This window comes from Mirounga leonina, unplaced genomic scaffold (genome assembly GCF_011800145.1).
Source record: "Mirounga leonina isolate KUSES-001 unplaced genomic scaffold, KU_Mleo_1.0 Mir_171, whole genome shotgun sequence".
NCBI classification, from domain to species: Eukaryota; Metazoa; Chordata; class Mammalia; order Carnivora; family Phocidae; genus Mirounga; species Mirounga leonina.
Genome location: NW_023270436.1, coordinates 6,600,559 through 6,618,041, shown reverse-complemented (window position 1 = coordinate 6,618,041; position 17,483 = coordinate 6,600,559). Strand labels below are relative to the sequence as shown.

The following is a 17,483-nucleotide window of genomic DNA, read 5'->3' as shown; positions in this document are numbered from 1 at the left end:
ATGTTATGGGGTAGGTTCTAACATTATCTCGTTTTTTGCTGATGAGGAAACTGAGGCACAGAGAGCTCAAGTCTCTTCCCCCAGCTCACACAGCTGGGACGTGGCAGAGCCAGGCCTTGAACCCAGGCACAGCCGACTCCTGAGTTCAGGCCCTTGCATGCTATGACCGAGGGGCCTGGCTGGGGAATCCAGCGCAGCTAGGACTGTTATCATTAATATCAAGACATTATCACTGATGTTAAGATACGAGCACCATGGAGCAGTGCCCCTCACACCTCCTCCCACAGGTGGCCCCAGGAATCCGCGTACCGTATACTCCCAGTCCTTCCTCTGTGCATTTACAAGCACATGCACATACGTGATAAATAATTTTGAGATTTAAAAACCACGCCACTGGAATTAGATGCTTCCCATTGTTTCGTGGCGCATCTCAGGGTCCCTTGCACGCTGGTACCCACAGATCTGCCTTATATCTGTAGCTGCTGCCTAGTTTCTATCGCGCAGACGTCCTGCTTCTGGAACACGGATGGGCCATGTTGGCCCAATCCCTGACCCTGGCACTGGACGACGCTTGGACTTTACACCATGTGAAGCAATGCTCCGCGGAGCGCGCACACACCTCTGCCCACTGGAGTGGGTGTCTCTGCGGCCGGGGCTCCCCGAGGCAGAACTGCAGCGTCAAATGACAGGCTGCCGTGGCTCTGGCCGATGCGGAGCGCTAACACCCCCTCCCCCCAGGCACACCCCCAGCTCTATCACTGGAGGACCCGGAGGCCCATCGCAGTGCCAGGGAGTTAAGGCCCCCACTCGACGCAGCCTCAAGCAGCGGCGGAGGGCGGCTCGGGCAGGAACACCCCAGCTCCCTGCCTCAAAGTCAGACCCGTCTGGCTTTGAACCCGGTTCCCCCACCAACGTGGTGGGCAAGTCCCTTAACCTCTCTGAGCCTCAGAGAAATGGGAGGTAGCATAGTACTGAGACCCCTCACGGTGCTCTTTGGGGCATTTCCCGAAACATCCTTGTCCCTGTCACTCTGCTCAGTAAATGGAGCTGCGGTGGCCACTTGGTAATGTTACTGTCATCGTTGGTATGATGTTCTCTCCCCCACCTACTTAGAAAGAAATACCCCATCCGTCCGACCCCGGAGTATTTCCCCCCTTTACATCCCTCTTCCCCAGCCCTCCAGGTCCCCCAGAACCCCTCCCCAAGCCAGCCCCTCACCTCCATACAGTCTCCCAGGACAAACTCGTAGATAATGAAGGAGATGAGGTTGCCGCTGGTCATCTGTCCCGAGATGACGAGGTGGCCCCCGTAGTAGAGGATACTGACCTGGACTACCAGCAGCGTGAGCTGGGGGCAGAGGGAAGGGCAGGGGGACCTGGGTCACAGGGGCCTTGGCTCGGACCCTGATATGCCCCCCATTCCCCTCCCCCACCCCAGGCTGCAGGGGGAGGTGCGAGCAGCTGTGGGCTGTGCTCGCCTGGCCACAGACTGAAACTCCAGCCAGGCAGGGATGTCCTCCCAAATGCTGGTGCCCGGCTGTCACTCATGCCCTCCTGCTCCCCGGCCCTGGACTTCTTCCCCGCAAAGGCCCCCAGCTGGAGGGAGCCGTGGGCCTGGCGGAGAACAAGGCTTTCTTTGTGAGGCCCTGGCACATACCCAGAAAGCCCCCAGCGCTCAGCCAGGCCAGGAGGGAGCTGTTAGTCCTCCTCCTCACTGGAGAGAGCATGGCTTGGGGAGGTTCAGTCCACTGGCTAAGGTCACACAGCAAGCCAGGCAGGGCAGGACGATGGGTCTGTTTCCTGTCCCCACCAGGGGTTCCATGAAGGAGGGGCTGTGTCCAGGGCACCCTGGCCTCCTACCGCCTCTCCCCACCCCAAGCCCCTGGCTGGGTTAGACCTAGATCGATGGTTAGACCACGGTGCCTTTGTGCCAGGGACAAAAGACACTCACGCAGGTAGGCAGATTGCTGAGAGGCTTGGCTAGCTGAGCTGGGTTTCGGGCCCCTTCTCCTCTCTGGCTGGGTACTTTTGAGGGGTGGCCTGTCCTGTCCCCTGGTCCCCTGGTAGATCACCACTCCTTCTTCCCCCTAAACTCCAAACCCTTCTCATACCTACCCCAGCTATGCCCTGATGTGCCCACCTCCCAGACGTGGCCAACAGACAGCAACAGGCTCCAAGTGCTCCCCATTCTCCAGGAGGGGCTGTGATTCACCCACAGGGAGTGAGCTAGACACTCCAATGGGGTGTGTGTGGTTGTGACATAGGGCCGGCCAGACAGTGGCCTAGGCTGGGTCCTGCTGGCCTCGGGGTGACTCCCTTCCGGGGCAAGGATGTTTCCCCAGCCAGCCCATGCCCAGGTGAGAGGGAAAGAGGAGGTGCCCATGAGGACATTCACTGGAAGGGTGAATTCTTTTCCAGAAAGATTTCTCTGCAGACAAGCAGAAAGGTGGGACAGAGTAAAGTCAAATGCAACCAGACTGACACTGACACGGAGGGACCAAGGCTCGTGTCCTGGTCAAGGAATCCCCCCATCTTTGCATCCTGCCCCCCGACAGTCAGACCTGCCCGGGCCGGGGGCACATACCCCGCTGCCCCAGACGTAGTACGTGTAGGCTGCGGCCTCCTTCCTGTTCAGCTTATACACCTGCTGCAGCTTCCGCGAGTATACCCCCGCCTCCTCCTCCTCGTTGGCAAAGCTCCGCACCGTCTTCATGGCACTGATGGTCTCCTCGGCTGTGCTGCTGGCCCTTGCCAGGGCATTCTGGACCTCTTTGGAGAGCCTCTGTGGGCAGGAGCGGGGACAAAAAGGAAGAGACCCCAAAACAGACAGTCTCACCATCTAACGGCCCCTCGGCCTCTCCGCGTTTTCTACCCTTAGTTAGCGCCAGCTCTATGCACGGAGTCCAAGGACAAAAGGACAAGACCGAGCTCCCCATTTTTCCCCATGGCTTTCTAGCTTCATTTGACAGACTCAGAGAATAGACTCTAGCTGGGTTCTTGGGGTGAGCTCCTGAGGTTCCAGCTCCTGAGGGATGGGGGACTGATCATGAAGTCATCTCCACTACTTAAAGGTGGTTATTCACAAACACGGTATTTAGTAATCCTCTCAGAAACGGAGCCTCAACACCTGATCCCGTGCTGGTATAAGACAGGGATGCCCCGGATGGTTGTTCAGGTTGTACACTATGCAAGAAACACCATGTATTAAGGGGGTGTCATTTACATTATCGAAATACATTAAATTATGGTAGAGTCTGAGGACTGGCACAGAGATTCCAGAACTCCTAGCCAAGTTCTAGATGGTGGTGGAGGGCTCTGAATCTGGCTGCACTGTGTGTGTATGACTGGGTATAGATGGCTGAGAAGTCGTCCCAAGTGGCGGACCACCAGGCTGCTGCCCACCAGCGTTCTGGAAGTGGCCCCTGGGCAGAGCTGTTCAGGCCTTGCAATAGTTAACATGCTCAGATTCTCAAACCATCAAGGAAGGTTGCCAGGGAGGCCAGGCCAGGATCATGCATGGGCGCGTCCCATGACCTTCAAGTCTCGCTGAGGCCATCGGAAGCATGCAGCGTGTTCTGGTAACTCAGGTGGAGCCATTCTGTGTCCTGAGTCATGTCTGACCGTGGGCAGGGTGTGTGTGGCTTGTGGGGATGACTCAGTGGCTGTATTCAACACATTCAGGTACCAGCAGGAGACCTGGAGAGCTTCCTTGAGGCCCCGCCCAACCGATAGGGCCTGAGGTGTGCAGGGAGCTGATAGGGGAAGCTCCAGGGTTTCCTGCCCTGGAAGGGGCCGGCCGGAAGGCAGGAAGGGCAGGGTGGGGAGCAGAGGAAGGGAAATGGCTCCAACTTATATATTTACTCTTTCTACTCCGGGAGGAAAACAGAGGCCCGTGGCCAGACTCACGGGGAAGAGGGTCCTCCTGGGTGGTGGGCTCTGCCAGAAGGCACCACAATGGTTGTGGGGAATGGATGCATTTTGGGGCTGGCCTCGGGCCACGGCCACCAAAGGTTCTAACTGAGCCGGTCTCTCCTGCTCAGGGGGACCCCTGTCCCCTCAGGCCTGGTCACTGGGGAAGGAGCCGCCAGCACCTGTCTAAACCCAGCCTCAGGGGGCGCCTGGGTGGCTCAGTTGGTTAAGCGTCTGCCTTCGGCTCAGGTCGTGATCCCAGGGTCCTGGGATCGAGCCCTGCATCGGGCTCCCTGCTCTGCGGGGAGCCTGCTTCTCCCTCTCCCACTCCCCCTGCTTGTGTTCCCTCTCTCGCTGTCTCTCTCTTTCTGTCAAATAAATAAATAAAATCTTTAAAAAACAAACAAACAAACAAAAAACCCAGCCTCAGTCACTTACGGCTCAGGAGCACCCACCAAGGTGGGGAGCAGGAGGAGGGTGAGGCTGGGGTCTAGCTCGTCAGGCCAGCCCTCCCGGCAGGGGCAGCGCCCAGGAGTGGCCATAGGGGACCGCAGCCTGCCCACAGCTGCATCGTGGGCGAGGGCCTCGCTCCTGGGGCCTGAGCCACCCCCGCATCAACACTCTACAGAAAGAGAGCAAACTCTGCACTCAGTGTAAACCAGAGTTCTTGCAAAGGCCTGACCCTCGTCACCTCCCTGCCCTCATTCCCTCTCACGTCCCCTCACCCCCGCTCTGGCACCACCGGCCTCCCTGAGGCTCCTCAAACACACCGGGCACATTTCCACCTCGAGGCCTGTGCACTGGTTCTGCCTTCCGCTTGGAACGTGCTTGCCAGAGATTTCCACCTCCTGGCTCAACTGTCACCTTCTCAGAAGGACCGATTTAAAGTGGCAGCCACCCGCCACGCTCCCCATCTCTCTCTCTCACTTTATTTTCCTCCTGAGCACTCACCACCTCTCATCATACTCTATACTGGCGCTATTATTGCTGTTACCTATCGTCTGCCTCTTCCACTAGAACATGAGCCCCTTGAGGGCAGAAGCTTTTCGGTTTCACTGATGGATCCTGGTGCCTGGAAATAGGAGGTGCTTCATAAGGATCCCCTGAATGACCCAGTGCACAGGTGGATGGGGGGCGCCCCCGAGCGCCTGGTGAGGCTCCTCCCCCCCTCCGGAGCGCTGCGCAGACCCCAGCAGGGACCCGGCGGGGCCTACCTTGTAGTACTTGCCGTAGATGTCGGATACCATCATGATGATGGGGAAACCCATGAAGGTGACCAAGGACAGCTGCCATGAGAGGCTGAACATGAAGACCACCACACCCGTGACCTTGACCGTGTTCCGCAGGAAGATGTTGATGTTCTGGGAGACCAAGTCACTGACCATGGTGGTGTCCGAGGTGAGGCGGGAGATGAGGTCCCCTGGAACACAGGCAGTTCAGTTCCCACTGTGGCAATGGGGCCACTGGGGTGAGGGGGGGCGGGCAGGAGACACGAAGGGGCTTCCGAGAGGTACCACGGAGCTCGGGCCTCCCCTCCCTTCTGGGTGGGGAGGGGAGAGAAGAGCAGACGCCCCTCGAGGGCTGCTCTGAGCCCAGCCCTCGTCACTAGCATCTCGTGACGTCACATCCCACCGTACGCGGGAGGCAGCTGAGGCCCAGAGAGGGAAGCTGGTCCCACACGGCCCGTCCCTGACTGCGCCGGAACCAAAGCCATCTCTCCTCCCTGTCACTGGCAGAGGGGATAACTCCCCTCTTCCCTCAGAGAGAAACAATCATCTGGGCTGTGGGGAGGAGAAACTTTCAGCACTTGGCCGGGCTAAGAGTTTCACGACTCCCCCACGGTAGCTCCTACTATTGTTCCCATTTTCGAGAGGAGAAAACAGGGGCTCAGAGGGGCTAAGTTAGCGAATGGTGGAACCAGGGCTGGGCCCCAGGCTGGTCTGTCTCAGAGCTGGGATCTTGGCCTGACACTGTACTGCCCTGGACCCCACGCCTCACACCCCCTTGGAGCTGAGCCTCTCAGGCCACAGGCTTGGATAGTCCTGGCCTTTGTGGTTCCCAAACAGCAGTGGAAAGCAAGGCCTTGGCTCCTGCAGGAATCTCAGCTGGCCTGGCCAGGGTCCTCCTACAGTGGCCACAGCTCATACCAAAACCTCAGCCAGCAGGCCAGCTTCCCGGCCTCAGGCAGGGCCTCCTGGGGCGTTTCTATCCTGAACAGGATAGCAGGAAAAGCCAGCCATTGAATCCCCCGACATGAGACAAGCGCCCCCCTGGCTGGCCCCCCCCTCGGCTGGGCCCCCCCACCAGAGGTCACCCCAGGCCGCGGGAGGACCAACCTGTGCGATTCTCGTCAAAGAAGCTCATCTCCTGGGACACCAGTGAGCGGAAGAGACGGTTTCGAAGGCGAATGTTCAGTCTGGCAAATATGAGGGTAAAAATGCCGCCCCGAATACCTGCGGCAAATGAGCTAATTGCAGATAAGAGATGTTATATATAGCACAACGTCCTTGCGACAACCAACAGCCATAACCCGGCTGCCCCCTCCCGCGGCTGGCAGGTGTGGGCCCCCTGCAGGGCAGACACAGGGAGGGACCCAAGCTCGAGCCCCTTTCCAGGGCTGGCACCACCACGCAGTCTCCCTTGTTCCCCAACTGGAGTCCCCAAGATGAGAGCAGAGAGGGGTTGTGTTTACCAGGGACGAGGGACCCAGTGCTGCCAGCCAGACCCCTCTTCCTTCCAGAACAGCAGGCTGTCCCTGGTTTCCCGTTTGGAGAGCAGCCAGGGAAGGTAAAAGGGGAACCCTGAGGCCTGAAGCCAATTTTAGGGACAAGAGGGTATGACTTGAGGGCAGGGCTCAATCGAATGGATACGGGTTCTAAGCCAGTTTGGTTGTTGGTTACCACGATGACCGGCTGAGTGACAGGCTCACCAGGGGCATCTCCCGGGCCTCCCTGACCTCCCTCCCCTGCTGCAGGCCTGGAGGAGGGGGGCGTGGGGGTGGGAGCCGGCTACCTGCCGATGGCCAGCAAGCACATGACAATGACCGCCGTGCTGAACTGCTCCATGCTCTTCTGGATGACGATGCCGTCAATGGCCCGGCCGGTGTAGTAGGGAAGGAAGGTCTCTCCTGCCAGGAGACAAGGTGGGCTCAGGGGGCATCTGCAGCCGGGGGGAGCCCGCACACCACGTGTCCCACTCACTCCTCTGATGGGGTTTTCTCTCCTGGCAAACTTCTGCTTCTCACCATGGTGGGAGGCGGGGTGGGGGCCCGTACTGCTTCAGGCCCCCTCTTTTCAGAGACCAGGAACACAGGAAACATGGGTTATTCAATCTATACAGACTGGGGCGGTCTTGTTAATAACGGGCACCAGGCCTGAGCATAAGAAGCCACAGGACTGGGGCGCCTGGGTGGCTCAGTTGGTTAAGCGACTGCCTTCGGCTCAGGTCATGATCCTGGAGTCCCGGGATCGAGTCCCGCATCGGGCTCCCTGCTCGGCGGGGAGTCTGCTTCTCCCTCTGATGCTCCCCCCTCTCATGCTCTCTCTCTCTCTCTCATTCTCTCTCTCTCAAATAAATAAATAAAATCTTAAAAAAAAAAAAAAAGCCACGGGACTTCGTCCCCTCTGCAGGCTCTGCAGCTGGTCCTGTTATCACCCCATTTTACAGAAGAGGGCAATGAAGCTGGAAGGTGAGGTGACGCTCAACGGGCCACACGGCCAAAGTTCACTTCCTTCTCGCCGGCAGAGGGCTCAGAGTCCAAATTCTAGAACCTCAGAAGATGTGGATTTTCTGGTTCCAAGCAGTGCTGGAAATGGCCACCCAGCCCCTTTTGGTGAAGTGCTTTAGAGTTTGCCATGTGACTTCGTACCCATTATACTACTGTATCTTCAGAACAATGCTGGGGGTGGGGGGTGGGGGGTGGGGAGAGGGGGCAAGCGGGACGTCACCCCCATTTCATAGAGGTGAACAGGAGAGTCAGAGGCTGGGTGATTTGCCTGAGGTCACACAGCACAGGGCAGTTAAGAGGAAGGGCCAGAACTCAAACCCAAACTGGCCTCGCATTTGGGGGCTCTTTCCTATCCCTTCCCTCCCAATAACCCAGAAAGCCTGCTGTTATTTTGTGGGGATGATGGACAGGGAACTGAAGGTGGTCAGACCAGGCTCTGTCCTCACTGTCACTGGCTCTTTCCACGGGCAGAACCTGGCATACAGTAGGCGCTCAGTCAGGGTCAGCAAATGAATCCTGGCCAACTCTGTGTGAGACAGTGAGGCCTTCTGTGGGGTTCTGCTGCCCTCTGCTGGTCTTGGCACGGGGACCACAAGGTGGCAGCCTCGAGGGCCTCAGTCCCCACGGTCCTCCGTTAGATGGGGTTTCTCACTGCGGACACTGTGGAGTCCACCTGAGTTGAAGTTCAGCCTCAGTTTACCCGCAGCAAAGAAAAGGGCATCAGCGAGCTCCAAGAGCAGCTCAACTCCAGCAAACACTGATGACGATATTAAGCACAACAGACACTTACGGAGCCCTTCCTGGGTAACAGGCATTGCGCTAAGCATGGGCGCCAACTCTTGTTGAATCCGCACAAGAATCACATGAAACTCTCCAATCCATTGGCATATCCTGGGGCTCCACCTTCAAAATATTGTTGACCTTTGAACAACGGGGGTTTGAACTGCGCAGGTCCACTTACACGTGGGTTTTTTCCATAAACGCAGGACCGGACTGCAAGTGTATTTTCCTTATGATTTTTCCTAGTAACGTCTTTCCCGTGGCTCACTTTATTGTAAGAATACAGTGTATAATACATAGAACATACAAAATATGCGCTAATCTCCTGTTTATGTGACCAGCAAGACTTCCAGTCAACAGTAGGCTATTCGTAGTTAAGAGTTGTTCAAGGGTCAACAGTATCTCCAGAATCCAACCTCTTTCAATGCCCCTACTGCTCCCACCTGGGTTCAAATCTCCAACCTCACTTGGACTTCCTCAGCCAACTCCTGGTTCTCCCTGCTGCCACCCTTGTCCCCATCAGTCTGTTCTCCACACAGCACACAGTGGGGCCCTAGGAAACCCAAGTCAGACCTTGTCACTCCTCAGGCTTCCACCTCATTCAGGGTAAAAATCAAAGCCCTTACAGTGGCCAGTGGTGCCCTACATGACCAGGCACCTGCTACTGCCCCAAATTCATCTTCTACTCTTTCTGCCTACCCGCCCCCCCCCACACACACACACATTGCTCCAGCTACACTGGCCTCTTTGCCTTTCCTTTCACAACCAGGCCCCTTCCTGCCTCAGGACCTTTGCACGGGCTGTTCCCTCTGCCTAGAGCATTGTTACCCTGGATATCTGCTCCCTCATCTTTTCCAAGTCTCCAATGCCCCCCAATAATCCCATAGGTGTGGCATCACCAGTCTTCCTGTTTTACAGATGAGGAAATCAAGGCTAAGGTACTTGCCCAAGGTTTTCTAGTTGGGTTGCTATGAAATCCATATAAAAGAATTTCAATGTGCTAGGAGATGCTCCACACTAAAACTAACCTTTTTTCACAATGGGCAGTTTTTCTTTTAGATCATGAGGTTTCAGAAAAAGCTGGCCCCACCTGGAGGCTTGCTGATTGAGAATAATTATCAGTAGTCATAGTCCCTAACTTGTGTGAAGTACTTACTTTTGCCGGCACCGCGCTCCAGCTCACCCAACTCACAAGAGCCCAACAAAACCCCACTGTTGGGATGAGAAGCTGAGGCTTGGCCAGGTTCCGTAACCTTGTCTCAGGTGATCAGTGCAGTTGGGGGCCTGATCTCGAGTCCAAGTCCTTAACCTCGACGCCATCCTGCAGGCTGGCAGACTCTGCTTGGCTGTATTTTAGGACATCTGTATTCCCCGAGCACACAGCAGCTGACAACAGGGCCCCAGTGGTGGGGGGGGAAACAAGGTCGTGGGTGACATCTGCTCACACAGATAGGATGGTCATGTGTTCATTCATTCTGTGAGCCTGCCTCTGTACCAGGTTGTGGGGGGACCTGGGATGAGTCAGACCTGGCCCAAAGGGGGGGGCAGGACAGTGGACGCATGATTTTCATGTCACCAGTGTTACAACTGAGGTGCAGATAAAGGATCACAGTCAGTATAATTCAAGAGGGCTTCTTGGAGGAGGGGACATCGGGACCTTGAAACATGAGCAGGAGAAACTATCTGGTTAAATGGAAAGGGGTCATCCCAGTACTCACAGCCACTAAAATCTACTGGGAGTGTTCTAGGTGCCAGGAGCTATCTGCGGTGTCTTATTCATATTAACTCACTGAACCTCATAAGCCCCTATTGCGATAGGTACCATTATTATGCCCATTTTACAGATGAGGAGACTGAGACCCCGAGAGGTTAAGTAACTTGCATAAAATCACACAGAGGTCAAGGGTTTGAGACTGAGAGGGCAGAGGGTCGATAGTGAGAGGAAAGGGGTCAGCTCTGGGGCTTGCCTGTCCTCTCTGAGAACACTCTGGCTTTGGGGCTGCTCCCAGATGCTGTCTGTTAAACGTGTAACAACTCAGAACTGCTAACATTTCTGTGTACTTAGCGTATTGTACTAAGCTCCGGACCTGTCCTTCTCCTACCTGTTTTATTCAAGCTTTCCAACGTCATGAAACATGGGGGATGCTAACAATCCCCATTTCACAGAAGCAAGGCTCTGAAAGTTCCGATAACTTGCCTGTAAGCACACAGCCAGGTAAGGAGCAGGACTGCAATGCATGCCCAGGGCTTGTGGCCCCCGGAACCCATGGAATTTTGACCTTGAGATGTCACCTTCCCACCCACCTTGTCTGAGCAAGCACTTTCACACTGTTTGGGCCGGAACCACAGTAACAAATACACTTTATGTGACAAACCAGGACACACTTACATGTAGGCACACGTACCTAAAATAAGTTTCACCAAACAGTACTTACTCTTACCACAGACAACATAATTCTGACGGTCTCTAGTATATTCTGCTTCATCACAAAAAATGCCTTGTTTGACCCAGTGATCCCACTTCCAGGAATTTATCCTACAAATACACCAACATTTATATGAAATGTGTACGAACTAGGTTATTTACTCTAAGAGAAAAGACTCGAAACAACTTGACGGGCCAACAAAAGGAGACCAACTAAATAATCTCTGGAATGGCCTCACAGTGGACTATTACGCAGCCAAATAAAAGAATGAGGTACTGATTGGAAATTTCTAAAATACGTCGTTAAGTGGTAAAAGCAAGACACGAAATAATGTGTGAGAGGTGGTGAGAGTAACAGGTTCATTTTTGCTTGTAGTTTCCAGAAGGAAACCCTGGAAGAATATACAAGAAATGAAGAAAAGCAGTTTCCCACCCACTTGGAAGCTTCTGGAACATGTTCCTGTAGTTAGCCCTCGGCAGGGAGATCAGGGTAGTCAGAGGCAGAATTAGGAGTGAAACTCTCAATATTTGCCTCTTCACATCAATTTGATGTTTGAACCACGTGAATGAAATGTTAAAAGATTGAAGAGGAAGGACGCGGTAGTTATATCTACCCCCCTAAGTTGCTTTCTGGGGTGCCTGCCAGGCCCCCTGGCTCCTCACTTACCCAGAGCCGCCACGATGAGGAAGAAGGAGGCCGCCACGAGGAAGGCCACGTCGGGCTTGGTATAGGACAGCAGCTTTTGTAGCGTGGCCCCAGATGCCTGCTCACGAGGGGGCTGGTGCTCCCCGGGGAAGCCCTCGGCCCCAGCCCCCGGCTCGAGGGCCTTGGCGTCCGGCCGCACCGTGGACAGTAACCACCAGAGCACGAAGGAGGCGGTGAGCGAGATGTAAGTCCACACGAAGAGGGCCCAGAACCACGGGTCCCGGACTGGCTTGCGCACCTCGGAGAAGAGCAACAGCTTTACCATGGTGTAGATGCCCACGAAGAGGCACACGAGGGCGATGATGGTCCAGGAGGCCCGGAGCCGCCGGGGCCCCAGGGCGCTGTTCTTGGCCACGCCGATGGTGGCTCCGAGCAGAAGGCAGCTGCGGTACAAGCAGGCTGCCCAGAGGTCCAGCACCGAGTCAAAGACGTTGAAGTGGCGGATGTCCTCCAGCAGGCTGCGGTCTAGGTGGCTGAGGATGTAGATGGCCGTGGTCATGCCAACGTCCATGCTCATGAAGGCCAGGGTCACCACCACCGCCTTCCACAGCTGCATTCTGCTGGCTGGTGGTGGGCAGGTGCCGAGGAGCAGGCTCTAGCTCACGGGGGCAAGGCCATGGTCCGTGGGGGCGAGGCCAGACCTATCGGGGGCAACAGGGCAAGGGGCTCAGGTTTGCAACTTGTTGGCTGTGTGACTATGAGCAAGTGGCTTGAATCTCTGGGCCTTGGTCTCCTCATCTGTCAGATGGCAATGTTGGGAGCACTGAATTCACAGGACTGGTGTGAGGATCCCATTCATTTAAAGAATGTTTCCTGAGTACCAATGGGTATTGGGTGGGCCAGACCCTGTTCTCTGTATTGGGATTTAACAATGAACAAACACAAAGATCCCTGATTTTGTGGAGATGACACACCCATGTCAGAGACAGACAAACACAATAAGTAAATGATATAGTATGTTAACAGCTAGGGGCTGATGGGGCGCCTGGGTGGCTCAGTCGGTTAAGCGTCTGCCTTTGGCTCACGTCATGACCTCAGGGTCCTGGGATTGAGCCCCACATCGGGCTCCCTGCTCAGAGGAGAGCCTGCTTCTCCCTCTCCCCCTGCCCCTCCTCCTGCTCGTGCTCTCTCTCAAAATAAATAAAAATTTTAATTAAAAAAAAAAAAGAGCTAAGGGCTGTGGGGAAAAGAATGGGGAACAGGGAATAGGGGGCAATGGGGGGTGAGAGCAGTTGTAAATAGGGGGTCCAGGGAAGACCTTGCTGTGAAGGTCACCCTTGAGCGAGACTGAAAAGAGGTGAGGTAGTCCACCGCGTGGGTATCTGGGGGGAAAGGATCTGCGGGTAGAACAGACAGTGCCGCGGCCCTGGGGGAGGAGGGTGCCGACGTGCTTGAGGGATCCCCACGGGGTCAGGGAGGTGAGGGTGCCGGCACCTGGAGGACCTTATAGATGCAATCGAGATAAGCAAAGAGTGCAATAAATGGTCGCTATTTTTACCACTAGTAACTAGTACGAGTACTAGTACGACTATTGCACTACTACTAATTTCTCTGAACCCGTTTCCTCATTTTTAAAACAGCATGAGGTTCAGGTGCATGAACATCCGTTCTGGGCACAGTGCCTGGCTGTGATTGTTACCACTGTATACAGTGGGTGCATAATAAGTGTTTGTTTACTTCTCTCCTCCCCAAATCAGGCCTTAGACCAAGACTGGGGTCGGGGGGGGGGGGTGGCCAAAGGCCCTAGAGCAACCCAGGGACTTTCACATCTGCCTGGAAGTTTCCAGAATATTTTCCTTCAGCCCAGGTTGCCCTTCATCCCCTGACCTAGGCCCTTTTGGCCTTCTGGAGCTTAATGTCTGCTTTGTTCAAAGCACCCCCCCCCCCAACTGGGCCGCTTGGAACTAAGCCAGTGCCTAGGAGACCCCAGGAGCTGCAGGAATCCTGCAGGATGTGGGGGCCTGGTGGCAATGTTTGGAAGTGGGACCTATCCAGGGCAGGACGGGGACTGGGCTGGGGGTGTACCTCTGAGTGCTACCTCTTGACTGGGGTCCATCCCTTTTCTTCCTGGGGTCTTTGTCATCCCATCTGCAAAATGTGCAAAGTTCTAGAGTCCCTAAGTGGAAAGGAGAGGCATGGAACACCAGGAGGGGTCACTCTGAGTAGTGACTGAGAAGGGGGTCAGCTCGAGAGACCCTCTACCCCACAGCTCTGGTGCCCAAAGGCTAGTGGCTCATGTTCTGGAGTGACAGAAATCCTACGTACCCCATGAGGCAGTTGCTTCCATATTCCCATATATAGTTGGGGAAACTGAGGCACAGAGAGGCAAAAGCATATACCCCATATCACTCTGCCAACAAAGGCCCAAGCCAGGACTTGGGCCAGTATGTAAAGGATCCTAGCACCTAACTCTCAACCACTGTACTGCAGGCCTGGCACATAGCAGGTGCCTAATAAATATAAGCAAATAGTTATATAGCACAACCCTTCCTCTGGGCCTGGTCTTTTATATAACTTTTTAAAATTTTTTCTAAATAGCATTTAATTTCATTTTATTTTTAAAGTAGGCTCCACATCCAACATGGGGCTTGAACTCACGACCCTGAGATCAAGAGTCACACGTTCTACTGACTAAGCCAGCCAGGAACCCCAGGCCCGGCCTTTTATATAGGCCACACACTATATGTGTTTGCTTATTTAATCCTTACAACAACTTGTGAGATTTGTACTATCCTCAGCCCCATTTAGCAGATGGAGAAATTGAAGCCCAGAGAAGTTATGAACTTCTGCAAGATCACACAGCTGGTGAGTAGCAGAGCTGGGATTTGAATGCAGAGCTATCTGGCTCCAGAATCTGGGCTCTAAACTATGAAGCTAAAACACTTGTCATTATAACAAGTGCTGATAGGGAGTGTTTATCTAAGGATTTAAATGCATGAATGTGATTTAAATACATGAATCTTCACAAGAACCCTGTGAGGTAGGGTCTATTACCCCCATTTTACAGTCAAGAAAACTGAGGCACAGAGAGGTTCACTGAGCTGTCCCAGATCACACAGGTAGGAAGTGGCAGAGCTGGGATGTGAACCCAGGCCATGGAGTTCCAAAGCCCTAATGCTTCAAAACAGCCTCTCCAGGGGTAGGCAAGACCCCCTAATGATGCTGGGGGGTGGGGCTGTCTGAGATGCAGAAAGGACCGAGGGGTGTGACAGTCCCTGAGCCTGGGCCCCGCCTAGAGCCCAGCACTTCCAGGCAGACTCCAGTCAGTGCCCGAAAAGGCCCTTGTCAGCAGCTGCACCTCCAAGGGAAGCCAGGGCTGAATGGGACCAAGGGCAGGCGAGGGAGCAGGGCTAGGGCTGGTGGGAACAGTCACCCCCTGCCCAGTCCCTTGCTCCAGCCCAAGCCCCAGCTAGGCTGCCAGCAAAGGTTCCTATCTGCTGCAATGCAGAGGCCTTGGGAAGCCAGTGAGTGGGTGAGCGTGAGTCGGAGCCCAGGGAGGGATGGTCCTGGCCCAGCGCCGCACCAGGCTTCCTGGCCAAGCCACTGCCTTCCCCCCAGGCCCTGCCAGCCACCTTGGCTGTTGCTCACCTCTTGGTGGGCACAAGGAGTTCCTTGGCCCTGGAAGGGAGCTGGGGTACAGAAGTGGGACAGGAGACAGATTTGCCAGACACCAGCTGAGGGACCTGGCCCACTCTTCCTGCTACCACTCCCAGTCACTGGGGGCATTCCTTCCCAACACCCCTCTGCTTGGGGTAATGTCAACCCCATTTGACAGTCACCAGCAAGGGGTGTTTATCTTCACCAGTATAAGCAAAGTTTCACACTCAGCATCACAGACTATCTGAACTACATTATATGGATGGGGAAACTGAGGCACAGAGAAGCAGCAGGGGGTGAAGGCTGTCTAGAGTCACCCAGCAAACTGAGGACAGAGCAGCTATAGCACCATGGCCCCATACTCCCAAGGGCTGAGTCCTTGTACTCCAGGCTCTGATGGAGCAGAATCCAACTCGGGTCGGGTTACAGCCCTTGGTGGGGACAGGCTACTCTGTTATTTTTAAAATTTCCTGAGCAGGAGGGTGAAGGGGACAAGACCACCAGTCAAGACTGTGAGGAGGGGAGAATGGGGACCATCGGGCGGCTTGGAGGCACAGCCCTGCTCTCCAGCTGCCTGATCTGGTGGATGCAGCTGAGCTCAGCCAGGTGGAGCTGGAGGGCAAAGTGTGAGCACATGGGTGACAAGAGGGGCCCGAGGGACAAGGACAAGGTGGTGGCCAGAGGCCAGAGCAGGCCCTGTTCAGGATGTGACATGGCCCGGGAAGACAGGGGCAACTCGCCCTGCCCCCAGATGCTAAGGAATGGCACAGGATTAGCAAGTGACCCCATCCCCACAGGGGGTCCTGCCAAAGGCTTTTAGTCTCAGTAGAAATGGTGGTTGGGGCACTGCCAGCCGTCAGCTGCACGGAAGGAAAGTCTGCAGCACCCAGGAGATAATAAATGACAATTATTATTACAACCGTAACAGCTACCATTTACAGCATGCTACTCACTGCCAAACAATGGGCCAAGTGCCCGGCACCTCCCATTCTAGTTCATCCTCGCCACTATTGTGGGAGGTCCTCACGTAATCACCCCCACTTTACCGATGGGGAAACGGAGGCCTGGGGAAGTTAGGTGGCATGCAGACAATAGGCAAAGGCAGGACTGAAACCCAACACTTGACTCTCTGGGTGGGACGTGCCCAGGCTACTCAGGGACCACGACAAAAGGGCCCTCAAGGACCTAGGTGGTCCAAGCAGTTCGGTCCACTCCTAACGTGGTGAACTTTTCACCCCAAATTGTCATTTGCCCAGCAGTGGAAAGGCCCATTCACTGCTCAGCAAACACTGGCCAATGGAGGGTGGTGTCACTGGGGGGTTTCGGGACATAGCGCCAGGACTGGGCTGGGTCCACTTTGTTCCATCCTGACTCCAGCCTTGCTCAGCCCACCACATCTCACACTGGGACTGGCCCTCTCTCAGAGACTTGGGAAAGTTGTTTCAGGTAACTCGTGGTTCTAGGCGAAGGCAAACTGGGGAACTATGGTGGCCTTCCTACTACCCTCCTCGGGTCACCTGCCACCTGCCCTCTGAAGCAGGGATGGAGGCCAGCCTATCTCCAGGGGGTGGGGCAGAGGGCAGAAGACACTAAATCCTGTCAGACCAGCTTAGCTATCCTAAATGACATCAGGTGGGGGACGGGGGCATCCCGTTTTAACACAGACCCAGAAATAAGGGAGGAGCCCCTGGGAACCCACAGGCCTACTGCCAAGGGGATGCGTGTGGAACGTCAGCCCACTGACCAGCGGGGGAGACCGAGGGGAAACGTCTGCCAAGATCCGCAGGCCCAGGTCGGAACCCCCAGGCTTCTGCCACAGCCAGGGTGCTCAGGATCCGTGGGCAGGCGCCGCTGTAGAACGTGGGGAGCCCTGGGAAGTCGCACCAATCCGTTCCTAGGGGGAGAACAGCCATCCCAGGATCCTCCCCAAAAGGCGCCCACACCATTTTCCAAGAGGCAGTGGCGCGTGAGGAGTTAAAAAAAAAAAAAGCAACATTCGCCCTGCGGGCGTGGAAAGGATGCTGCTGCAGGGATGGGGGGCTGGGACCTGCGGCCGAGGGCGCCTGGGGACAGGGGCGGAGGCGAGAAGGCTCCCAGAAGGGTGCCACCTTCAACAGTGATGCCTACTCCACCTCTGAGGCAGGGGGACCCAGACGCCCCCAGCCCGTGTCCGGCTTGGCACCCCGGCTACAGAACGACCCGTCCGGGGTTCCCGGGCGCCGCGCTCTTACCTGTTACGTTACCTGGCACCAGGTGAGTCGTGGGGAGGGGGCGCAGAGGGCTCGGTCGTCAGGGGCGCAGGTTCCGCGCAGCTCATTGGCGACTGCGCCCCGCGCCGCG

At 55.6% G+C, this 17,483-nt stretch overlaps 1 protein-coding gene across 2 annotated transcripts in view; it reads right to left on the bottom strand.

Moving 5' to 3' along the window:
* Positions 1-17,483, bottom strand: part of ABCB9 (ATP binding cassette subfamily B member 9) — a 28,067-nt gene extending 10,584 nt beyond the window's left edge. The window contains exons 1-7 of one of the 2 annotated variants that reach the window (XM_035016893.1): positions 17,375-17,483; positions 11,508-12,187; positions 6,921-7,035; positions 6,245-6,375; positions 5,123-5,328; positions 2,584-2,781; positions 1,219-1,347 (exon numbers count right to left, since the gene is read on the bottom strand). In XM_035016893.1, coding sequence (XP_034872784.1) covers positions 1,219-1,347; positions 2,584-2,781; positions 5,123-5,328; positions 6,245-6,375; positions 6,921-7,035; positions 11,508-12,102 — 1,374 coding nt within the window. In that variant the 5' untranslated portion in view covers positions 12,103-12,187; positions 17,375-17,483. The remainder of the gene's footprint in view (positions 1-1,218; positions 1,348-2,583; positions 2,782-5,122; positions 5,329-6,244; positions 6,376-6,920; positions 7,036-11,507; positions 12,188-17,374) is intronic. The other variant, XM_035016894.1, reaches the window with a different exon arrangement.